The 26,199-nt window shown below is 41.2% G+C and overlaps 1 protein-coding gene and 1 pseudogene across 1 annotated transcript; one reads left to right on the top strand and one right to left on the bottom strand.

Annotated features, from left to right (window-relative positions):
* Positions 944 to 18,935, bottom strand: IER3IP1 (immediate early response 3 interacting protein 1). The gene is made up of 3 exons (XM_005697182.3): positions 18,733 to 18,935; positions 5,154 to 5,255; positions 944 to 4,284 (listed from the first exon to the last, which is right to left on the bottom strand). Exons 1-3 carry the CDS (start codon positions 18,821 to 18,823, stop codon positions 4,229 to 4,231), a joined length of 249 nt encoding a protein of 82 aa, XP_005697239.1. The 5' UTR covers positions 18,824 to 18,935; the 3' UTR covers positions 944 to 4,228.
* Positions 18,822 to 23,662, top strand: LOC108633775 (annotated as a pseudogene).

The following is a 26,199-nucleotide window of genomic DNA, read 5'->3' on the forward strand; positions in this document are numbered from 1 at the left end:
TTACTGCTAGAACACCCACATTCCCTCTGCCCACTGCTGCAGTCAGCCTATCGTAAGCCCTAACCCTTTCTGATCCCTGGACTAGGGACCCTTTGCTTTTCTTCCTCACTGGGACTGCAGGTTACTTTCATCTTATATTTGTTAAGTCAAAGTTTTCTGCTGGAGGGCCAGTAGAAGGAAATGTAAACTATTCCTGATTTCACCTTCAGAACTAGGAGCTGTGTGTATTTGATCAAATTAAATCACCACCAAAGGATTTTAAGTAGGTAATATCAAAGCATGTATTTTTTTAAACACTTACTCTGGCTGAAATATGGAACAGATGGGAGAGGTGCCAAAATGTATGTGAGACTGGATAAGAATTTTACTGCAGGGCTACAAGAGAGATGCTTAAACTGTATGGAAACAAAGCAAACAAATTCAAGATCTTTAGGACGTAAGCAGTCAGAAATTGGTGGAAGATTAGGTTAAGGGTAAGGGAGAGGAAGGCGTCAAGGTGGATTACTAGGTTCCTGGGTTTGGGCAATTGGGTGGTATGGTGTCTTTCACTGAGATGTGGAATAATAGACCATGACTAATGGCTTCCTCTTCAGAAAAGATTCAAATGACTTTGCCTGCCAAAGGGCAAGATGAGTCAAGATGGGATGGGACCTCAAAAGAAAAAAATGGTACAAAACCCCAGAGGAGTAGAGATGTAAATAAGACAGTATCAGAACTAGAATAAAAGGAATAGAATTCCTAAACTTAAATTCATCATGAGTATCTAATTTATCTTGATCATGACTGTCTGTGGATACTGTCCAGTGTGTCCCAGGACCTTGTGTTTTCACAATATCTGACATCTAATGACCAATCAGAGGCCAAGGAAAATTTTAGCAAGAAAGATTTCCATTATGCTTGGTATCAAAATTTTATTATTGGTAATAACTTTGGTTACAAGTCAGTAGGAAAGTAACTTATTTCACACACAAAAAACATTTCAGAACATCTTTTTTATCTAGGATCAAAGGTTAGTGACCTGGTAAAGATGACTCGCGCGTGCATGCATGTGCTATACACGTATATATATATATATGAAATCTGTAACAGACGTCTGGTCTGAAACAATTATTGACCAATTTTACAGATGAAGCAACCAAAACAACTGAGGTCTTAGGAAGTTTATTTAAGCCATATGATAAATAGTTCTGGCTGATATACTAGCAATATCCTGCTTCCTATTTCACTCAAATATATTGCCTTGTCTCAGGTCACTTCATGAGTATACACATATATACACACAAGTGATAACAAATATCTACAGGGCACAGATCACCATGCCTACTCTACAAAAAGCAGGGTTGTTTTTTTTAATACTTCATAACCATATTTTTGAAAGCTTAGGGTTTGGTGGAAGAACCTTAGGAAGCTTGTTAAGAGTGGATGCTGAACAGTGGGCCTATGAGTCTCATTCCTGCTTCAACTGATATACAAAAATGGACCTGCTCCCATCTGTTTTATTATTTCTGGCTGTGCTGGGTGTTCATTACAGCCTGTGGGTTCTTCATTGTGGCACATGGGCTTAGGTGCCCTGAAGCCTGTGGGATCTTAATTCCCCGGCCAAGGATCAAACCTGTGTCCCCTGCATTGCAAGGCAGATTCTTAACTACTGAACCACCAGGGAGGTCTGCCATCTGTTTAAGATACTAGAAGATTACACTTCTAAATTATTATTCTTTTGGAAATCCAGTTCTGCTGTTAACAATCGAAGTTTGAAAACCACTTGATTAAGGACTAGGCTATGAGTTTGAGTATGTACAGACTACAGTCAAGATCCTTCATCCTAGGTCATAGGCATATAGACACAGGGTCAGAATACACAAGACCATTAACACTACAGGTATTTGGAGTCCAAAATAATCACAGATTGTTAATCCTAAGAATGGCTAAGTGGGAAGATGTCGGCAGGCAGGCAGGCACTTAAATTACCTTCTACTAAAATAAGACACTAACGTTACTGCATCGCAACTTCCCTGGGGAAACCAGGGTTAACCTGTGAAAGTTTACAGACCTCTTTTCAGGCACAGTAGAGCTAGAACTGTGTAAGAGGCCTTTAGGGAGAAAGCTCTTTTTTTCCTTTCATCTTTTAAAGACTTATTACTTGGCGGTGGTGGGTCTTCGTTGCTGTGGGCAGGCTTTCTCTAGCTGCAGAGTGGGAACTACTCCCTAGTTGTGTGCTGATTTCTTTTTGCAAAAGCTTCTCTTATTGTGGAGAACAGGTTCTAGGCCAGCAGGCTTCAGTGATTTCAGCGTGAGGAGTCTAGAGCACAGGCTCAGTTGCTGTGGCGCATAGACTTAGTTACTCCATGGCATGAAGGATCCGACCGTACCTGGGATCAAACCTGTGTCCCTTGCATTGGAAGGCAGATGCTTAAGCACTGGACCACCAGGGAAGCTCCTAGAGAGGAAATACTTTGATGCCCATGTTGCACTTTCCTCAGAACCACTTTGCTACAGAATACTCTGATCCTGCCCTGCTGTGACTGCTCTCCACTGAAAGGTGAACTTGGATAGTATCTCAACATTAAATGAGTAAAAAAGTGTGTTGTAACATCTTCAATAAAGTGCTATCAGGCCAAGGTCTCTTCTTTCTCTTTAAAATTCTATATGGCTCATTGCCTGTGGAGAAACAGGAGTGCCCTCAGTTAACTGCTACTTTTGAATCTGTTCAACAGCTTAAATTCAAATTCATGCGTCAGATTCTTAAATTGCCTTTAAGTGCAAAATATGTTAGTTACTCCCATTAGGCAACAAATCAACTAAGGATCCCTCATCAACTTTGGTTCAGCTATAAGGCACCCCTACTCAGAGATCTTCCATCTCCAGCTCAGGCATGGCCAACAGGCATCTAATAACCTGTCCTTAAGTCATAGAATCAGAATTGTTCATGAGTTGTCCTGATATATGTCAGCAATGCTGTTAATTCACTGAAGAAAAAAGAAACTCATTAAATCTGTGTGCAATGATTTTAGCGCAAAGAACACACAGAGTAAGTATTACACACAAAATAAGATTAAGCTGACAGGTATATACTAAGGTACAGAAACGTGTTTGACTTGGAAATTGAATTTTATTTACAAATGTTCTCTTTTAAACACAGATGCCTTTCCACCCCTTTTAAAGCATTATTTACTAATTTCCAGAAAAACCATTTACATTGTCTTAATCTTTCTGCATAAAATGGTATTATGGGATAAACAAATATGGGATGGTCTAAGACATAAAAACAAAACAAAAGACAATTTATCCACCATGAATACTCTAGTGACTGACAGAATGAAGAATCACCAATCACACCCCTTAATGTGCTACTCCAAGAAACGTGATAATTTGGGGAGGTAAATGCTTAACAATAAAGTCTTCTTACATTGTGTGGTTTAATGGTGATTGTTTAGGATTGCTCTTACAGGCTACTATTTATGCTGATTTTAAAAAATAAGTCATCATTGTTAAAAAGGGCATAGACTTTTCTATACAGATTTTTCTTTAACCTTTGGAAATATGTAGATACTGATCTGGTCTCATCATTCAGGCCAATTAATAAAATAACAAATGCATGAATCAAACTTAAAATGAAACTTACAAACACAATCAACATGTGACTATCCAACTTAAGAAAATTAGAACTCTTCCAGAAATCAGAGTATTGCTCCTCAATAGTTACTATGGATTTGAATTTTTCATAGCTGAGACAGTATACAGACAGAATACTTAACCAACGAGTTCAAAATAAAACAATCCAGATTACCTAACATTTTATATTTTAAAAATCCTTTCAATTTTATCTAGGAGGATAATCGTTCTCACATCATAACTAAGTTACAAGAACTTTGAAAAAAAAATTCATCCCTGAGAAGTCAAAGAGAGGAATCTCTAAAAACACAGAAGTGACAGTCCTGCACCCTTTTAACAATCTTTTCTGTAGCATGAACTTTTATCAGCAGTCAGCAATCAAATGTATTCCAATCCTCGATAGTTATGGCCTCTGATGATCTGATCTTTTTACAATAAAACTGTAAGTGCAACATTTTAAAAAATCAGATAAATAGGGACTCTGGTTTTATTGTAAGGTTTACATTTTTGTCAAGTCCAAGGAGAGCCAGCTAAGATATGTATACTTCAATAAAGACTGAAGTAATAACTTCTGCCGGCAGGTCGTCTTCGGAGTCTCCATTTCCCCCATTGATCTTCACCCAAAGAGTAAAAGTAATACAATTGCAATTGAGTTTACTATTATCAATGGCACTGCAAAGAAAAAGCAAATTTAATTATTAGACAAATCAGAAAAAAACTAAGTCATAGTCACTAGCATCAGGAAGGTAGAAATACAGAATGTCGTCAGAATCACATTGCAAGTCCTTATCACACAGCAACATTCAAACGCACTGGATCATAAAATCCAAAACTTATCTGAAAGAGGGCCTGTGTGACTGGGATAAGGGTCGCACTGGCACAACTAGATCAATACAAAGTAATCTGGGGATAGTGCTGGAGCAGCCCCGGGAACACAAGCAAACTGGACCCGGGCAGGAGTAGACCCACAGGGTCGCCAGCGACATCTGACATTAGAAACACAGTGCAAAGAAGATTCTGTAGCTTCATCACTAAATGAAGAATGAACTTATTTATCATTCTACCCAAAGCTGTGATGAAAGCAGCTAATAGACAGACAGAGGTAGAGGTAGTAAGAGACTCTAATTTTAATAGTTTCTAATAAAAGGTTTTGAACTCCCGAGTTGTTCTAAAATATTTTCTAATAAAATAACAGACATGGGGCCTGTATTTTTCTCTTGAAAGTCTTACAGGACTCTAGATAACTATTCTACTTAGAAGCAAAAAGAACTTCTAAAAGGCAAGAACGCTAATGTCTTTCAACCCCGAGAGGTGACATACAGGTAGCAAAGAAACATCACATGGCTGAGCACTCCATCTGCATCAGCTGGCTTAAACAGAGAGAAAAGGCAAGAGCGGAAAGAAACTAGTGACTTTTTAAGCGGGAAAGCCAAGTCAAACAGAAAAATGTTCCCACTAAAAATGACATTCACACTTGGAAGTTTTGCTACTTAAACCACAAAATTAAAGTGAAAGAGTGTTCTACTAGTTTTGCTTCTTACCTCTCATCACGGTTCTTACAGATCGAATAAGGTTCATTAGCTGAGATTTAATTCCTGGCTCTTCTCCGAATCCTCCAATTCCCTGGTCTGTTCCCCAGCCAACTGCATAACATAAAGATGATAAGCTGTGTTAAAATTTATTATGCACTTGCCTTGCTCCCTCATTAGTCACCTTCTAAAACATAACTCTGAGTCTCTGTTAAAGACATAAAATATATCATATGATTTAAAAATTTTAGAGTATATTTTTTACTTTTGATAAGCAGCACATTTAATTTCCCTTTTAATTTTATAAAATAAACTACAGCCTAGTAAATTATTCCATGGCACTAAATTCAGTAAAGATGACTGTTGTGACAACCTAACTCTTTTCTTTCTTCTTTTTTAAACAAAACATTTTTCAGGTCAGAACTGAGAACCAAAGCATACTGTCAAGTTGAATAATACATTAGTTCAACTCAGAATTCATAAAACCCAACGTAATTATTAGTATAAAGGTGTTGTATCTAAGTTTCAGTACGTGTTCACCTGGGGAAATGTTAATACAAACCCGTTCACAGCTTGGATAGGCCTTCATGGCATGCCAACAGAGGTATATCTTTTTAACTTGACCATTCCTCCTCATTCCTCAATTTTGAGGTGAGGAATTTAGCCTACTATCTAACTCTAATCCCACTTATTTTTAGTAAATGGGTCTTTTACCTTCTTCTATCATTTTCCTGATAATATAAATCATTACTTCTTTACCTTTATTTGTTCATCTTTTTTTTATTGCCTTACACATTCTACTAGAGGCTCACACATCCTCATTTCTGCAATGTCCTTCCCTTGTCCTTATTTCAGGTCCACTTTTCATATCTCATATGACTAGGTATTTTTTTTAATCTCCTATGACTACAGGGCTTAATTAATTCCTGACACACTAACCCTTTAACCTGAAGATGGAGAAAAAGTTTTTATTTTATACGTGAAAGAACCAAGTATCAGGTAACAAGATTTCATATTGCTTAATCTACTTTTACTTGGTTGAAATAAAGGTTAAATAATGATTGCTTTTTTGGTCACATCAATACTGAGATATGCTACGGTATAAAACTCAAGTTCACAACAGAATAGGTATGTTTTGACTCCCACTCACCCTTCAAGACCTAGCTACCTGTGCTCACAGCCTTCCTAGTCCACAGAGGTGTTACTCGTTTCGAGCTCCCAGAGTTCAACCTCCATCACAGTGGTTAAGATCACAGCCTCTACCATCTTTGGCCAGACTCTCAATAGATGCCTCTGCAATTTCATCTCAACCTCTTTCTCCCTTAAAGGGCCAGATCTTTCTAGCTCACAATGTGTGATGATTTCCATCATCTACTGAGTGAAGTTAGAAGCTCCTTAAATTAACATCCTAGCCCTCTATCATACCACAACCCTCCAAGTATTGCTATTCACACTCAATTCCCACTAACTGCTATACATGTTAAAGGCAGCTTTTGAATCCAGGTCTCAGTTCAGTTCAGTTGCTCAGTCATGTCTGACTCTTTGCAACCCCATGAACCGCAGCACGCCAGGCCTCCCTGTCCATCACCAATTCCCAGAGTCCACCCAATCCCATGTCCATCAAGTTGGTGATGCCATCCGACCATCTCATCCTCTGTTGTCCCCTTCTCCTCCCGCCCTCAATCTTTCCCAGCATCAGGGTCTTTTCAAATGAGTCATTTCTTCACATCAGGTGGCCAACATATTGGAGTTTCAGCTTCAGCATCAGTCCTTTCAATGAATATTCAGGACTGATCTCCTTTAGGATGGGCTGGTTGGATCTCCTTGCAGTCCAAGGGACTCTCAAGAGTCTTTTCCAACACCACAGTTCAAAAGCATCAATTCTTCAGTGCTCAGCCTTCTTTATAGTCCAACTCTCACATCCATACATGACCACTGGAAAAACCATAGCCTTGACTAGATGGACCTTTGTTGGCAAAGTAATCCAGGTCTGTCTGACTTTAAAAGTCAAGGCCTTTCCTAATTCCCCTCTATGTCATAATAAAACTTGTTTTACCCAAACAGTAACTACTGATTGTAAGTCATATTATAAATTCCTAGAACTAAATTTAGTCTTTCTTTACCTTTCCCTTCTCCTCCACCCTGGAGCAAGTACTTCATATACATTTGTGGAATTAAACTGAATTTATAGCAAACCAAGTTAACTTTGGATAAAGAAAGGTATGGTAAATCCTAAGATCGTTTCCAAAGAACCATGTTTCTTTATTTTTAAGATAAACAAAGCGTAACACAAACCAATCATTCAGTTGTAGCTTTGAGGGAGGGAGGAAGAAATCCTCCAACATTAAATGCATACATCTCCCCAAGTTAAAAACAATCTCAAACCTGCATTTTGCTTGCTTCCTACTTCTGGATCTCTGGCAAGCAAATTTTATTTATGCTGTTTCTCCAACATTTACTTTTACTATATAACAAGTTCTACTATAATTTCTTTCTCCCACATACTTTCTAGGTATTTTCTTTCTCTCACTTTTCTAGGTAGCTCAAATCAGTATTCTCCACTATATGGCAATTCTCTTTTTGTCATCTAAGTTCAGAGGTGTAGTACCAGCCTTTAACTACTTATAATGTGGTGAAAATTATTTCATAATCATGTCTTGAAAAGACATAAAACACAGAATGGCCACCACCACCAGTTGTATTATTTTCCAAACCAGATTAGTCTTGCTCATATAAACCTACTTAACAACTCTGCACAGTAAGAAAGCAGCCTGGTTCAGGTAAACATAATGGTTACTGTAAGGAAGAATGTTTCCTTGACCCTCTTAGGGTCCTTGGTTATGTCTGAAAATTAAACTGACAAAGACATTAACAGAAAAGCATACAAAGTTTTTTAAGGTTTTACATGTACCTGGGAGTCTTCACAAGAAAATGAAGACCTAAAAAGTGAGCATAACAGGAAACTTTTCTATGTCTTAGACAATGGAATAAATTTGTGAAGAATTAACAAGAAAAGGCATTTGGGCTATGGGTAACATAATAAAGTAATACAGTCTGTCTGGCCCTCAGTTCCCTGTCTCTGGTGCTAAGAATGTCTCTCTTCCTTCTGGTATGGGGAGGATACCTTTCACATGAGAAACTTATCTCCTGCTTTCAGGAAAGAAGGGGCAGCCAGGGGGGAGGGTGGGCTGATTGCTCTGCTTCTGGTGTTTTCTCTAACTCCTTCACCTTAAGATGTTCAACACGCCACAGTGACTTATTTGGGGGTAGCATGTCCTGAACCCTATCAATGGACACACACTTTTAACTTAGACTTCTCCCGAAATCTACTAATAAGACAGTGTATGTCCAACTCTTTGCGACCCCGTGGACTGTAGCTCCTCTGTCCGTGGAATTTTCTAGGCAAGAAGACTGGAGTGGGTTGCCATTTCCAGGGGACTTTCCCGACCCAGGAATCCAACTCGTATCTCCTGTGTCTCCTGCACTGGCAGGTGGATTCTCTTCCCACTGAGCTTACAAGAGTAATAAGAAAGAAGTCCCCGGGCAAGAGAACTTAATCAGAACAACAACACAAAAAGACAGACAATAACTGACTTAGCAGAGAAAACTGAACCGTAAACCTCCAGGGAGCACACAATAAAAAACTGAGGCGAATCATGCCGAGACTCCAGAAAACTTGAGAGAAACTTCAAAATGCCAGTGAGGGCGACGTAGTTTTGGAAACACAGGAGGACTGAATGAAAGTCCCCACAGGAGCAGTAAGCGCCACTCATCTCTGCCTCCCTTTCCCTAGACTGAACTGATGGGAAGAGTTTCTCTCTCTCTTAACCCCTCAGGAGACAGGTTTACTCTCAGTGGAGACTGAAGCAGGGAAGCTCCAAGACCTGGGGAAATCTCAGGAAGGTGGACTGAATTAATTAAGGTCTACAAACCCAAGTGTCAGACTCCTGCCCGCTTTCCCTGCTTGTGTATCACATAAGTCTGGAACATAAGAATACATACATTCTGCAGACAGGAAGTTGCACAATTACTCTGGAAATTGACCAGCTGCCCAGGAAGACTTCAGTTAGTGACATACAGGGGGCTTTAATGAAACGGCGAATTTAACTGGGACGCCCACTGGTGAGTAAATCCCAACCATATACACAGAGCTTCCAAAGAGCCTCTCAAGGTTTACTCTTAGAATGAACTGACAGTCAAGAGGGAACAATTCTGAACATGGTAGGATAGAGTAAAGCCAGAAAAGAAGGCTCTGAGGAAGAATCCAAGAAGTTCATTAAAAAAAAAAACAAAACAACGAACATCCTTAGAGAAAAACTATTGTAGCTGAAGAATCAAAGCTACTCCATTTTGTAAGGTTCGGGGAAAAGAGCCTTTGGGAATCCCCTGACCTCACCCCACCACCTGCGAACCAATCAGAACCCTTGGCCAGCCTGGGAAATTCGAGTCAAGCCCAGGAAAGGAAAACCAATCAGAACTCAACACCTAACCCTTCATCAGAAGGTGACCAATCAGACCCGGAGACTCCCGTTTTTTTAATTTTTCACGCGATAATACACTATGTAAGCAATGTAACCCAGAGCTCAGGGCTCCTCCCTATAGCTGCTGCATCAGTATCGGTGGGAGCCCCAGCTCGAGCTTGGTAATAAAAACTCTCTTGCTTTTGCATCAGATATCAGCTCCCTGGTGGTCACTGGGAGATTTCGCGACTTGGGCAAAACATAGCTACAAAACTCAGAGAACAAGATGCCATGAAAAAGGGAACGTAAAAAAGGAGCACTTGTTCTTGCTCTATCAGCACAAAAAGTTCAAAAGAGGCTGACACACTAAGCTGAAGACACCTACAAGACAAGAAAAACATTAAAAAAGGAGTATCAATATGTCAAAATAACTGGAGTTCCAGAAAGAGCAAAGAAAACACAGGAAAATTTATCTAATGAGGCGGCCAAAAAGCACACAGAAAGATGTTCAACATCACTAATTATCAGAGAAAAGGAAGTCAAAACTACAACGAGGTATTAACTGACACAAGTCAGAATGGCCATCATCAAAAAATCTACAAACAATAAATGCTGGAGAGGGTGTGAAGAAAAGGGGACCCTCTTACACTGTTGGTGGGAATGTAAACTGATACAGTCACTACGCCACTATGGAGAACAGTATGGAGATTCCTTAAAAACTAAAACTAGAACTACCCTATGATCCAGCAATCCTACTTCTAGGCATATACCCAGAGAAAAACATAATTCAAAAAGATACATGCACCCCAATGTTCAACAGCCAGGACATGGAAGCAACATAAGTGTCCATCAACAGAGGAATGGATAAAGATGACATGGTGCATATATACAATGGAATACTATTCAGCCATAAGAACAAAATAATGCCATCTGCAGCAACAAGGATGGACCTAGAGACTGTTTGTCATACTGAGTGAAGTCAGAAAGACATATCACGATGATATCACTTATATGTGGAATCAAAAAAAAGGGGGGTACAAATGAACTATAAAATATAAGTACAGTCATGGATGTAGAAAACAAATTTATCATTATCAAGGGATGGGGGAGGGATAATCTGGGAAATATTAGGGTTAACATAAACACACTACTATATATAAAAAATAAGATAATAAGAACCTGCTGTATAGCACAAGGAACTCTACTCAACACTCTATAACAGCCTAATGGGAAAAGAATCTTAAAAAAAAAAAAAAGGATGTAACTGATTCACTTTGCTGTACACCTGAAACTAACACAAACGCTGTAAATCAACTCTACTCCAATAAAAGCTTTTAGAAGAATTATCAATCACATATTAAGAGATGATATCCCAGAACTGAGGGATATGAGCCTTTAGGCCAAATGGGCCCAATCAGGGTACAGCCCAATGAATGAAAAGGAGACCCATAGACTGCCACATTATTGTAAAATTTCAGACCTCTAAAGATAAAAGGGCTTCCAAGGTAGTGCTAGTGGTAAAGAACTTCCTGCTAATGCAGGAGATGTAAGAGATGGGGGTTCACCTCCTGGGTTGGGAAGATCCTCTGGAGGAGGACACAGCAACCCACTCCAGTATTCTTGCCTGGAGAATCCCATGAACAGAGGAGCCTGGTGGGCTACAGAACATAGGGTCGCAAAGGGTCAGACATGACTGAAGTGACTGTGCATGCAAAGTTAAAGAGAATACCCTAAAGGGTCTCTACCTACAAAGAGTCAGGAATCAGAATGGCATTAGACTTAACATCAATAAAGGAAATGACAAAATTAAATGGAATAATGTTCTTAGAACTTTAGAAAAAGTGGTTCCAATCTAGAATTCTACACTTGAACCACAAATCAACTAGAAGAATAAAATTATGATTTTTTTTACTGTTCAGCTGTAATATGCATAGTCATATTAAATATGGAATACTGATATAACCAATAATTGGCTGGAGATGTGAGAGGCGGAGAAGGGAAGTATATGTGTATTTGCGCTTACACAAGAATGACTGTGCTAAACCCTTTCACAATAGTAGGTCAATGATTTAAAACTTGAAAGAGTTGAAAATAATTGCTTTAGAAGAATAGAGGATAAAGACTGAACTCCAGCTTTCTTGTCCATAGCTAGAGGGCCCAGCAGAAAACAAATGATAAGACCAGCCAGCAGCTGATGCTGCCAACTGTAAACACCACAGAATGTTCTTCCCCTGCCCAGACTTCAAAAAGTCACACACAAAAGGGTAATCCATCCAGGTTCAGTCAACAATCCTCAGCTAGATACATTTTGAAGAAAAAGTATTAACTACAGTTTTGAGGCCACTGGCAAACCTCAGGTTCTTTGAGATCAGTTTCCATTTCTATGAAAGAAAATGAACGTGCTTTATTTTGTGTCACCAAGTTTGCAGTGCTATCGTAAATGTAAAAGTACCTAATAAACCACACAAGAACTCTACTAATGTAAGTTTGAAAAAAATTACCTTTATCAAAAAGAGCACTGCTGAAGTGAATGATCTAGTATACTTAGACTAATCTCTCTTGTTTCAATATAATTCCCAATTCAACACAATCATTTCCATTTAACCCTTGACGAAATTAAACAAATGCTTTTCAGTAATATATATTTAAATAGAAACATATATCTATAGAGTCTCTTCAATGTTTTATAAACTGCCACGCTCATCTATGTCTATCATACAGAAGGCCTATGGAATACCTTGTTCATTTCTCTGTGGTGGTGGTTTAGTTGCTGAGCCATGTCTGACTCTTGACACCCCATGCACTGTAGCCTCACAGATTGCTCTGAATACTGGAGTGGGTTGTCATTTCCTTCTCCAGGGGGATTTTCTGACTCAGGGATTGAACCTGTGTCTCCCGTACTACAGGCAGATTTTTTTACCGCTAAGCCACCAGAGAAGCCCTCATTTCTCTGTACATTGATGCAAATCTGACTTACTGGTTTCTGTTTTTTAATATTTACTTATTTAGCTGCATTAGGTCTTGGTTGCAGCACATGGAATCTTTAGCCCAGGGACTGAACCCAGGCCCCCTGCATTGGGAGCATGGCATCTTAGCCACTGGACCACCAGGGGAGTCTCCTGACTGACTGTTAAGATCTACCTCCTTTAGGAATTTCTCTATCATTTAGGCTCACACAACTCTCACTGGGGGGTTTTCATAGATGTTCTTTATCAGATTGTTTCTCGAATGTTTTATCATGAAAGGGTATGCTAAGTCGCTTCAGTCGTGTCTGACTGTGCGGCCCCATAGACAGCAGCCCACCAGGCTCCACCGTCCCTGGGATTCTCCAGGCAAGAACACTGGAGTGGGTTGCCATTTCCTTCTCCAATGCATGAAAGTGAAACGTGAAAGTGAAGTCGCTCAGTCGTGTCCGACTCTGTGCGACCCCATGGACTGCAGCCCACCAGGCTCCTCCAGCCATGGGACCCTCCAGGCAAGAGTACTGGAGTGGGTTGCCATTTCCTTCTCCATGAAAGGGTATGGGGTTTTGTCAAATTTGCTTCTGCATCTGTTATAACCATGTGATTTTTATTTTACTAATATGATGAATCAAATTGATTTTAAAAGGTTAAATTAACCCTGCACTCCTGGGGTAAATCCCACCTGGTTTCGTTTGCCAGTGTTCTGCACAGAATTTTCGTGTTCATATTCATCAGAGATACTGGTCTGGGGTTTCTTTTCTTGTGCTCTGTCTGGTTTTCATACCAAGTTAATACTGGCTTCAAGGCATGAGTTGGGATGTCCTCTCTCCTCTCTATTTTGGTATTAAGTTTTCTTTAAATGTTTGACAGAGTCCAGCAATGAAGCCTGGGTTTTCCTTTGTTCAAAGTTTTTAAACTTCTAACTCAATCTCTTTACAAGTTATAGGTCTAATCAGTCAGTTCAATAGTTTGTGGTCTTTCTAGAAACTTGTCCGTTTCATCTAAATCATCTAATTTGTTGGCATACAGTTGTTCACACCATTCCCTTAAAATCCTTTTCATTCTCTAAGGTAGTGATGTCTCCTTTCATCACTGACTTTAGTCATCTGAGTCTTTTTTTCTCAGTCGAGGTAAATGTTTGCCAATTTTGTTGATCTTCTGAGAGAACTAGCTTTTAGTTTTGTTAATTCTCTTTATTGTTTTTCTGGTCTGTATTTCATTAATTTCCACTGTAATCTTTATTATTTCCTCCCCCCACCCCCCCCCAGTAGGGGAGGAGGGAGAACTGGATATTCTCACTGAGAGACTCACTGCTCTTACTGAGCTTTAATAGATTTTCTTGGCAGAAAAAAAAGTCTCTCTGTTTGTTGTATACTCTTATGACAATTCCTGGTGACTCTGAATGTTTGTTTTTTAAATAATATTCACTAGTTATAGTGGTTTCATTGAAAAGAGGGTCCAGTGGAGGTTCTCACACCAACATTTTGGAAGTGCTCTCCATTAATAATGGTATTTCCAAATAATCTGGTTAAAAGTGGGCAGAGGACTTGAATAGATATTTTTCCAAAGACATAAAAATGGCCAACAAGTACATGAAAATGTATTCAACATCACTATTCATCAGAGAAATGCAAGTCAAAGCCACAGTGGAATATCACCTCACACTTGTAAGAACACTTGTAAGAACGGCTATTACCAAAAAAACAAGAGACAATAAATGCTGGCAAGGATGTGGAAAAAAGGGAACCTTTGTGCACTGTCCACAGGAATGTAAATTCGTACAGGTGCACTATGGAAAGCAGGATGAAGGTTCCTCAAAAAATTTAAAACAGAAGCACATTTAGTAATCCCATTTCTGGGTATTTATCCAAAAGAGATGAAATCATTATCTTAAAGAGATATTTGCACTCCTATATTCACTGCAGCACTATTCACAATTGCCAGGACATGAAAACAATCTAAGTATTCACTCACAAATGAATAAAGAAAATGTAATGTACATATACAGTGAAATGTTATTCAGCCACAAATAAGGAAAGCTTGACATGTGACAACAAAGATGGACTCTGAGGACACTATGCTAACTGAAATAACTCAGAGGAAGACTACTACTGTACTATCTCACCTGTATGTGGGATCTAAAACCACTGAACTCACAGAAAGAGACAGCAGTATGGCGGTTGCCAGGAGCTGAGTGAGGGGGAATCAGGAGACACTGGTCAAAAGGGACTCTCAGTTACTAAATGAGCAATTTGGGGATCTACTGTCCAGCATGGTGACCACAGTTAACACACTGCACTGTTTACTTGAAAGCTGCTCTGAAAGTAAATCTTAAATGTTCTCACTGAAACAATATCTACAACAAAATGATAATTATGTAAGGTGAAGGGTATGTTAACCAACCTTACTGTGGTAAGCATTCTGCAATATATTTGCGTACCAAATCATCACAGATATGTCTTACACAGTGTTATACATCAATTCAATCTCAAAGCTGGGGGAAAAAAAAGAATGATGTATTACATTTATAAACAGCTAATTGCCACTTAATAGCCTCAATTCTGTCTCCTGGCCTGCAAAAGCTTGCTATGTATTTTTAATATGGCCCTTTCAGAAAAAAAAAAATTGTTTTCTTCCAGCTTTATTTTTACCTTTCCCACTTAGATCTACAATGTTCTTGCAATTGACTTTTGTGTTTAGCTTGAAGCAGAGGGTCAAGATTCATTTACTTCTTTTTGAATATCCAGTTAACCCAGAATCTTTTATCGACCTTCCTATCACACTCTGCTGTTACCTTTATTAAGTGTCCATATAAATATATGTCTATATTTGGATTCTCCACTCTGCTCCATTGTTCTATTGTCCAAAAATCTTTTATTAAATTTCCTTCTCCTTAATTAGCCAGAATCAGCTTCTGCTGCTTGCAACCAAGAACCCTGACATGAATAAATAATTTCAGGCCTCAATCCTTGAACCTCTCTGAGAAACAGCCTTCATTCCAACGGTTTGAAATTACCAGCCAACACTAAAAATCCCCATGTGTAAATCCTCCCCAAACCTCCCTTCTGGGTGCCAGACCTGTATACACAAATGCCTACATGACATCTCCACTTAGAAGTCTGAAAGGTAACCAAAAATACACTAATTCCTATTCCTATTCTAGGACTTAGCTTTAAATGGTATTTCCTTAGGAACCAACACTGTCCTAATTCAACCAGGAGGTTATATTCCCATGGTTCTTACCTAGTTCTCTTCCTTCAAAGCATTTATCCTAGACTCAACTATCTGTATAATTATTTATCTGTTTTACCTCTCTGAGAACAAAGACAGTGTGTCATGTTCGCTGCTACATCTTTTCACCTTGGTCACCGTGATTGGCCTATTTGTTCTAAGGAATGGAGAAAAACTTCCTGCCACCAAATCTAGGAACCTGCTTCTCCAGCTAACTTTTCCTTCTTTTTCAATAAAGAAAGTATCCCACCTCCCACTTATGCCATCTCCTCCATGTGTACCTTAGGTCCCATCTCCACCCACCTTCTCAGAATCCTTGAGCTATCAATCACCTCATTTCTCTCCTGTATCTTTTATTTTTCTCTCATTACTATTTCCTTCCTGTTAGCCATTCTTTTTTCTAACCTTTAATTATGAAAGTTCTAAAACATATTTATCACTCAGATTTAATAACTTGCTGATTTGTTACATCTTTTATACTGGAGTATAGTTGATTTACAATGTTGTGTAATAATTGTTGACTTGGGGGACTTCCCTCATGGCTCAGTAGTTAAGGATCCGTCTGCCAATGCAGGAGACACAGGTTCAATCCCTGATCTGGAAACCACCCACGTGCCATGGAGCAACTAAGCCCCGGTGCCACAACTATTGCGCCTGAGCTCTTGAGCCTGGGAGCCATAAGTACGGAAGCCCACACCTCTAGAGCCCGTGCTTTGCAGCAGCAGAAGCCACTGCACTGAGAAGCCTGCACACCGCAACTAGAGAAAGCCCGTGCAGCACCCAGGACCTAGCACAGCCAAAACTAAATAATTCGATAATTTTTAAAATTATTGATTTCTTTTTTGGCCTTATGTGCTTCACCTTTTTCTCTGCTTGATTTCTTTAAAAATAAATTGCTGGTACTATAGTATTTCACTCCTAAACATTTCAGTATGCATCTTTATCACACTAACAAGATGTACAGTGATTCCTTAATATCATCTAGTATCTAGTCCGTATGAGAATCTTCAAAATGTTTTTTACAGTTGATGTGTGAAGTAGAAGTCAACCAAGGTCCACATGCTGCATATGAATACCTTCTTACATCTCTTCTGTCTTTTTTATATTTGTATATTTGCTTCAGTGTTCACTTTCTCCCCAAGTTTTTCATGGCACTGACCTAACAAAAGAACCTGACTAGTTCTCACTGTTGCTGCTGACACCTAAAAACAAAACCACCACAAAACATATCCCAGTATCCCCTTGCAGCTACCATTTCTTCATTTCCTCCAACTTCGTGTAAAGCAGGGATGAAAACAGTACCTGTCTCACAGGGTTCCTGTAAGGGTTACACAAGTTAGTATGTGTAAAGCACTGGATACAGATTTCTGGCACACGGTTAGTGTTAAGCATTAGGTATCATTATTGTTCTTATATCCATTCAACTTGTATTATACTCACAATATCTACTTGCCCTGTTTGAAATGGTGCTTTCCACATCCACTCTTCTACACTTCTGATGTGTTCTCCATAAAGCACCCAGAAAGATCTTGCAAATAACACAAATCTGATCACATCACTGCCCTGCTTAGGACCTTTCCAATTTTCACACCAGCTTTTTACTCCTCACTTCCTGACCCTTCACCTAATGTTTACTCATACATTTCACGTTTCCGGTTAGACATATTTCCTCCAAGATTTCAAAGACTCACAAGTTAGTATGTCTCAACACATCTCTTTTGTAACATTCTGCATACTTGTTATTGGTACTTCTTCAGTTTTTACTTAGAAGAAGGCAATGGCACCCCACTCCAGTACTCCTGCCTGGAAAATCCCATGGACGGAGGAGCCTGGTGGGCTGCAGTCCATGGGGTCGCTAAGAGTTGGACACGACTGAGCGATTTCACTTTCACGCACTCGAGAAGGAAATGGCAACCCACCCCAGTGTTCTTGCCTGGAGAATCCCAGGGACGTCCCCCTGGTGGGCTGCCGTCTCTGGGGTTGCACAGAGGCGGACACGACTGATGCGACTTAGCAGCAGCAGCAGCAGCAGCAGCAGCAGCTTTTACTTAGAGTAACTTCCATTAGAAGGGTAGGATAACTGTTGTAACCTCAGTTCCTATTACATGGGCCTGGCACATATTTGTGCTCAATAAATCTCTCCTGAAGGAATAAATGAAACAAATCAATCTTGCTCATGGGTTTGAGTTTCAGTGATCTACACTGACATGTTCCGCACGCTGTGACAAATGATGTACCATCATGCAGTATCCTGCGGTAATGGTGCCTCAGACAGAAAAAAAGCAGCCTGCCCAAGTGGCATGGAGCTCGCTGGATTGCGAGATCCCGGTAGGAATAATTTCTGTCTTCCCTGTACGCTCAGATTCTAGGCTGGCGCATCACATGCACCCGATAAACTGCGCTGAATAAATTTTTCTTGGAATGCGCATGGCTGGATGTTGTGATAACCCCAACAGGCTTCCTTTCCTCTTATCTCCAAAGCCCAGGAACCCCTATGACCCTCCCATCAGTTCCTTCTTCAAACTACCCACGCTCCAAAATGAGCCACGCCCCTCCCTCTTTCACTGAAAACCCACACCTCAGATTTTTGACAGTTAAAAGCAGCTATGGAAACGTGCACCAAATTCCTAGCCTAAACTAGTCGCAGGCAGTGGAGTCCCCGGCTCTACTCCTTATCTCCGCTTCCCGACCCCCGAGGGCTGGCACCCAGCGGGCGTCCAACCCTAACCCTAACCCTAACTGATTTTATAGAACAATCTTCACTCCCGTGAGACGAGAGTGGCTCGGCTTCCCCACCCAAAGAAGGGCCCCAAAGGGGCGAGCCCTTGGCCGCCCGTCAGTCCCTGCCCAGGTGGTCCTCTCACGCGGCCCTACTCGGGTCGGCGATCCCCAAGCTCCGCCGCCGCCCCCTCAGTCCGGCCCATTGGCCCGACTCACTGTTCTTGAGGAAACGCTCCTCGTGAAGCACGGCGATGGCATTGACGCAGAGAAGGGCCGCCTGCAGCAGCGAGTACAACGTAAAGGCCATGGCCACCCACCCGGAGGCCCAACTGATTCCTCTCCCCCGGCGGCAAGGGACGTGGCGCGGCCACGTCCAGCGCTTCCTACGGCAGCCAGCGAGGCCCAAAACGCGCTCTGAGAAGCTCCGCCCCCCCCACGGGCTCTGAGAAGCTCCGCCCCGTCTGGCTAAGACCCGCCCTACGCTCACCTCTGTAGGGCGTGTCTGCTGAGCTGTGTAGACCCGCGCGGTCCAATGCGGCAGCTTACTGAATATTTGAATAGTGTCTGGCCCTAACGGAAATGTTGTAAATGTAAAATACACAGACGAAAACAGAACGTAAAATCTCCCAATAATTTAAAAATGTTGATTACATGTTGAAATGTTTTGATTATATTAGGTAAATAAAATGCAAACATTAATTTTTATTGTTTATTTCTATTTTTTTTAATGTGGCAATGAGGTTATTGATAATGACATGGGGTCTTGCCCAATATTTCCACTGGATAGCGCTGTACTAGATGCTCCCAAGTGCTGTATGAGATGTTAATAAGTAATTCCTGTTTTACAGATGAAAAAGGCAAATACAAGTTTTTATAAAAATTTAACTGAAATAATATGAGTTGAGTTGCACTCCAAAGGCCTCCAAGGACTGTGCTTGCCCGAGTTCAAGACCAAAGGAAAACCCAGGAGTCAGAAACAGAAATAATGATTTAATGGATGAGGGGCCAGGAGCAGGAATACTGACTGTCAAAAGCAAGGCCCTGGAGTGACACCCCAAGGTGGGCAAGATATGGCAGCAATCTTCATTCCTGGGGAATGGTGGGGTTGGTGGGTGGGGATGGGGGATTGCCAGTTACAGAGCAATTGGCTGTCACCTTGGCTGATTGGTTACCAGGGAAACCAGCAGAGGGCCATGCCCTTCACTGCTCCTTCAACAAGAACAGTCACTGGCTGGGGTTGGGGCAAGTGTATGGGTGGGTCAGTCCTTACTGTAGGGTGTAGGTGAAGCAGGTCCTGGTGGAGCAGGGGGTTACAGAGAGAAGGAGAACAGCCATCTTGGGTGATCTGACCTTACAACAGGTCTTAAAATTACTGGATGAGAAACATTCTCTCCTTGATCAAACTCAACCTTGGCCTATAAAAACTACAGGTTCTCAACACAAATGATTTCATCCAATCCCTATGTGCATATTAAAAGACTTAGTTTCTAACAACTCAATTCATAAGAATTGACCCTTGTTATTGTTTAGTTGCTAAGTCGTGTCCAACTCTTTTGTGACCCCATGGACTGTAGCCTACCAGGCTCCTCGGTCCATGGGATTTCCCAGGCAAGAATACTGGAGTGGTTGCCATTTCCTTCTTCAGGGGACCTTCCCAAACCAGGGATCAAACCTGCGTCTCCTGCATTGGTAGGCATAGCCACCACAGAAATCCCTAGCAGCCCCCCCTCCTTAAAGTGCCTGCCTGAGAAAGTTCAAGGCTCCCCCCAAAATTTACTGTTTGTTCTAGCCCACACCTGAAAATAGGCCCCTGACCACACCTTCTTAGAGCACTTATGAAAGTGGATTTATGATTGTGAGTCCTTCCTCTGTCCCTTTGAGATATATATGTATCTCCTGTTGAAGGGTGTCTTACTCAAGGACCTGAAAGCCATTCCTTTAAAATGTAATCACCAGGACTTCCCTGGCAGTCCAGTGGTTAAGAATCCACCTGCCAGTGTAGGGCACACCAGTCGATCCCTGGTCAGGGAAGATTCCACGTGCCATGCAACAGCTAAGTCTGGATTTCACAACTACTGAGCTCCTGTGCCAAGAATCCACGCTCTGCAGCAAGTGAAACCATCCCAATGAGAAGGCGGCACACCGAAACAATGAGTAGCCCCTGCTCACTGCAACTAGAGAAAGCCTGTGCACAGCAATGAGGACCCAGTGCAGCCAAAACTAACTAAATAAAGGTAAAAAAAATAAGAAGTTGACCTTTAAAAAATAAAATTAAATGAAAAATAAAATAAAATGCTATTACCAGGAACAATAGGCCCTCTGTCTCCCGGTCTCTGTATGAAGGAAGAATTCTAATTTTGATCATTTTACCTAATAGACACAGCTGGCCTAATCAGCATTCACACTCGCCGCCAGAGTCGGACACAACTGAAGTGTCTTAGCACACAGCCACACATGCAAAGTAATCATTTTCCTGAACTTCTCAGTTTCCCCTTTAAAAAGGGAAAAGCAGCACATTAAGCCCAGGAAGGATTTTGGAAGCCTGTGTGTTGCAGCTGCTGGAAGAGATTCTAGCCAAAACCACGAATGATTAGTTAAACTCCCAAGAAGAAATTAAGCTTAAATGGGCCAACAAGTTAGAGCCTACAGGGAAGAAGAGATGTATCGTTTCCCACAGATATACATAAGCACTATCTCCAAAATCGGCCTTAAGTGCAAATCAGGTAGGGACAAACACAGGAAGATAAATTAAAGGGAATAAAAGAAACAACAGGATGCCAACAAATCCTCCAGTTTTTCAAGATCCACAAAGCTCTAGACACTAATGATAGAGATAGAAGGTCGTTTTTGTAAGGGGAGAGTGACCACTCCAGGTTTTCTATCCTGGGCTGGATAGCAGGAGGGGAACATGGGGGCCTTGTCTGGAAGCTTTGGTTGAGTGGTGACTTGCAGTTTATTTTTTTACTAGATTATTGGTTACTGAAGAGAGGGGAAAGAGAGATGACTGGAGATTAGGGGATGGATGAAGTGGAGATGAGAGAAAAGCATCTCACAGTCACCCCTCTCTATCCCCACCGCTGGGTTACAACTCACATGATCTAATTCTTTTATTGTCAAAAGAATCAGGTTAACCTCTCTGGGCCTTTGTTATATCACCCATAAAATTAGGCGATTATGATCTCTAGGGCTCCTTCAGTCTCCAAAATCTCCATATCTAGCAAAAGCAGCTTAAAATACAATATTTGTGTACAATATTTGTACCTGGTTATCTGACCACCTGACCTGCATCTTGAGAAATCTGTATGCAGGTCAGGAAGCAACAGTTAGAACTGGACATGGAACAACAGACTGGTTCCAAATAGGAAAAGGAGTACATCAAGGCTATATATTGTCACCCTGCTTATTTAACTTATATGCAGTGTACATCATGAGAAACGCTGGACTGGAAGAAACACAAGCTGGAATCAAGATTGCCGGGAGAAACATCAATAACCTCAGATATGCAGATGACACCACCCTTATGGCAGAAAGTGAAGAGGAACTAAAAAGCCTCTTGATGAAAGGGAAAGAGGAAAGTGAAAAAGTTGGCTTAAAGCTCAACATTCAGAAAACGAAGATCATGGCATCTGGTCCCATCACTTCATGGGAAATAGATGGAAATGGGGAAACAGCGGAAACAGTGTCAGACTTTATTTTTGGGGGCTCCAAAATCACTGCAGATGGTGACTGCAGCCATGAAATTAAAAGACACTTGCTCCTTGGAAGAAAAGTTATGACCAACCTAGATAGCATATTCAAAAGCAGAGACATTACTTTCCCAACTAAAGTCTGTCTAGTCAAGGCTATGGTTTTTCCAGTAGTCATGTATGGATGTGAGAGTTGGACTGTGAAGAAGGCTGAGCCCCGAAGAATGGGTGCGTTTGAACTGTGGTGTTGGAGAAGACTCTTGAGAGTCCCTTGGACTGCAAGGAGATCCTACCAGTCCATTCTGAAGGAGATCAGCCCTGGGATTTCTTTGGAAGGAATGATGCTAAAGCTGAAAGTCTAGTACTTTGGCCACCTCATGCAAAGAGTTGACTCATTGGAAAAGACTCTGATGCTGGGAGGGATTGGGGGCAGGAGGAGAAGGGGACAACAGAGGATGAGATGGCTGGATGGCGTCACTGACTTGATGGACGTGAGTCTGAGTGAACTCCAGGAGATGGTGATGGACAGGGAGGCCTGGCATGCTGCGATTCATGGGGTCACAAGGAGTCGGACACGACTGAGCGACTGAACTGAACTGAACTGATCTGATTCATCACTTTTCAAATATCCAGGCTGGTAGACTAAGCTGATAACAGCAGATTATATCCTTAAAAAGAATTGTTCCTCTGATCTCATTACTTCCAAAAACATTCAAATTCTGGGATTTTTAAAATGTGTTTATAAAATAGTTGTCTCGGCACTGCACTCAGCGGTCCCATAGATGCGTCTCTTGCTTTGATAATGTTTGGATGGAATAGACCCAGGGACCCGCACCCCCTCACCCTTACACCAGCCTCCCACCACCCTCCAATCTTTTTTCAGTCACAACCCTCAGAATCAGCCGCTCAACTCTCCCCGATCACCAAGACCAGCGAACATCATTTTTCAAGCATAGCTTCTTATTAGTGATCAACCATAAGCTCCCAGAATCATCAGAATTATTCCACTGAGGTGGAGGCCACCGTCATCTGCCTGGTCAACACACGTCTGCTGGCCTCCTGGGCTTCTATACTGACCAGAACGATGTGGCTCTGGAGGACATGGGCCACTTCTGTGAACTGGCTGAGAAGAAGCAAGAGAGGGCCCAGCGTCTCTTGAAAATGCAAAACCAGCATTGCAGCTGCACCCTTTTCCAGGACATGCAGAAGCCATCTCAAGATGAGTCAGGAAAACCCAGGGTGTTATGGAAGCCACCCTTCTCAAGGAGAAGAACCTGACCCAGCCCTTCTGGATCTGCATGGCCTGGGTTCTGCCCTCACAGACCCCTACCTCTGTGAGTTCCTGGAGAGACACTTCCTTGAAGATGGGAGAACACCTGACCAACCTCTGCAGGCTGGCTGGTCCCCAGGCTGGGTTGGGCGAATATCTCTTCAAAAGGCTCACCCTCAAGCATGACTAGGAGCCTCTGGAGCCCAGAGGCCTTTGAGGAACCCCGCTAATGTCAGGGCTTCTGCCTGAAGCCCTTCTCTGCACCCCTTGTTGTTGTTGAGTTGCTAAATCATGTCTAACTCTTTGTGACTTCATGAAATGCAGCCTGCCAGGCTTCCCTGTCCTTCACTCTCTCCTGGAGTTTGCTCAAGTTCATGTCCATTGAGTCAGTGATGCCATCCAGCCATCTCATCCTCTGTCACCCCCTTCTTCTCATGCCCTCAAATCTTCCCCAGCATCGGGGGCTTTTTCCAGTAAGTCAGCTCTTTGCATCAGGTGGCCAAAGTATTGGAGCTTCAAGTTCAGCATCAGTCCTTCCAATGAATATTCAAGACTGATTTCCTTTAGGATTGACTGGTTTGGTCTCCTTGCTGTCCAAGGGACTCTCAAGAATCTTCTCCAGCACCACAATTCGAAAGCATTAATTCTTTGACATTCAGCCTTCTTTATGGTCCAGCTCTCATATTTGTAAATGACTACTGGAAAAACCATAGCTTTGACTATATCGACTTTTGTTGGCAAAGTGATGTGTCTGTGTTTTAGTATGCTGTCTAGGTTTGTCATAGCTTTTCTTCCAAGGAGAAAGCATTTTCTAATTTCATGGCTGCAGTCACTGTCTGCAGTGATTTTGGAGTCCAAGAAAATAAAATCTGTCACTGTTTCTACTTTTTCCACTTCTATTTGCCATGAAGTAATGGGACCAGATGCCATGATCTTAGTTTTTTGAATATTGAGTTTCAAGCCAGCTTTTTCACTCCTCTTTAACCCTTATCAAGAGGCTGTTTGGTTTCTCTTCACTTTCTGCTATTAGAGTAGTATCATCTGCATATCTGAGATTGATATTTCTTCTGGCAATCTTGATTCCAGCTTGTGACTCATCCAGCTCAGCATTTTGTATGATGTACTCTGCATAGAGAGCTTCCCAGGTGACTCAGTGAGTAAAAAATCTGCCTGCAATGCAGCAGATGCAGGGGACACGGGTTCAATTCCAGGATCTGGAAGATCTTCTGGAGGAGGGCATGGCAATCCACTCCAGTATTTTTGCTTGGAGAATCTTGTGACAGAGGAGCTTGGCAGGCTACAGTCCATAGGGTTGCAAAGAGTCAGACATGACTGAAGCATCTGAGCACGCACACTCTCCAAAGAAGTTAAATAAGCAGAGTGACAATATGCAGCCTTGACATACTTCTTTCCCAGTTTTGAACTAGTCAGTTGTTCCACGTCTGGTTCTAACTGTTGCTTCTTTTTTTTTTAAACTGGTGCTTCTTGACCTGCATACAGATTTCTCAGGAGACAGTAAGGTGGTCTGGTATTCCCATCTCTTTAAGAATTTTCCACTGCTTGTTGTGACCCACACAGTCAAAGGCTTTGACATAGTCAATGAAGCAGAAGTAGATGTTTTTCTGGAATTCCTTTGCTTTTTCTATGATCCAACGGATGTTGGCAATTTGATCTCTGGTTCCTCTGCCTTTTCTAAATTTAATTTGTACATCTGGAAGTTCTTGGTTCACATACTGTTGAAGCCTAGCTGAAAGATTTTGAGGATTATCTTGCTAGCATGTGAAATGAGCAAAATTGTGTGGTAGTTTGAGCGTTCTTTGGCATTGCCCTTCTTTGGGATTGGAATGAAAACTGACTTTTTCTAGTCCTAATGGCCACTGCTAAGTTTTTCAAATTTGCTGAAATACTGAAATCAGCACTTTAACAGTATCATATTTTAGGATTTGAAATAGCTCAGCTGGAGTTGTGAAATTCCATCATCTCCACTACCTTTGTTTCCAGTAATACTTCCTAAGTCCCACTTGGCTTCTCACTCCAGGATGTTTGGCTCTAGGTGAGTGACCACACCATCATGGTTATCTGGGTCATTAAGACCATTTTTTGTATAGTTCTTCTGTGTATTCTTAGCACCTCTTCTTAATCTCTTCTGCTTCTGTTAGGTCCTTATTATTTCTGTTTTTTATTGTGCCCATCTTTGCATGAAATATTCCCATGATATGATACCTCCAATTTTCTTGAAAAGATCTTTAATTTTTCCATTCTATCATTCTCCTCTGTTTCTTTGCATTGTTCATTTAAGAAGGCTTTCTTATATTTTAACCAACCTGGAGCCCTTGCCCAAGCCTTGGACCAAATGGAAACAAAGATTTTGTAGCCAAAAAATTAAAGGTGTCTCAGTAAAATAAAAATCTATCTCCAAATAAAAAACTGGGTAAAATGCGTAAAGTAGTCTATAAGCAGCTGGAAAAATAATGTCTGGTTGTTGCTTATCTAAAATTAGAGCTTCCTGTTTGGTGCTAAGTTTATGTCTATATGACGTTTTCATGCATTCACGTTAGATACCTTATTGGACAATATTGTTGAGAATGAAACTGTTTTTCCAGGCTTAGACACAGATGTCTCCTTATCATTTGCTTCTTCAAGTTTTGCTTTGCTTTTTTTCTCTTCAGACTGTTAGATGGCAAGCTTTGGCATCTTGGATCATCTTTCTACAAACGTTCTTTGTAA

Source organism: Capra hircus, chromosome 24, assembly GCF_001704415.2.
Source record: "Capra hircus breed San Clemente chromosome 24, ASM170441v1, whole genome shotgun sequence".
Classification (NCBI taxonomy): Eukaryota; Metazoa; Chordata; class Mammalia; order Artiodactyla; family Bovidae; genus Capra; species Capra hircus.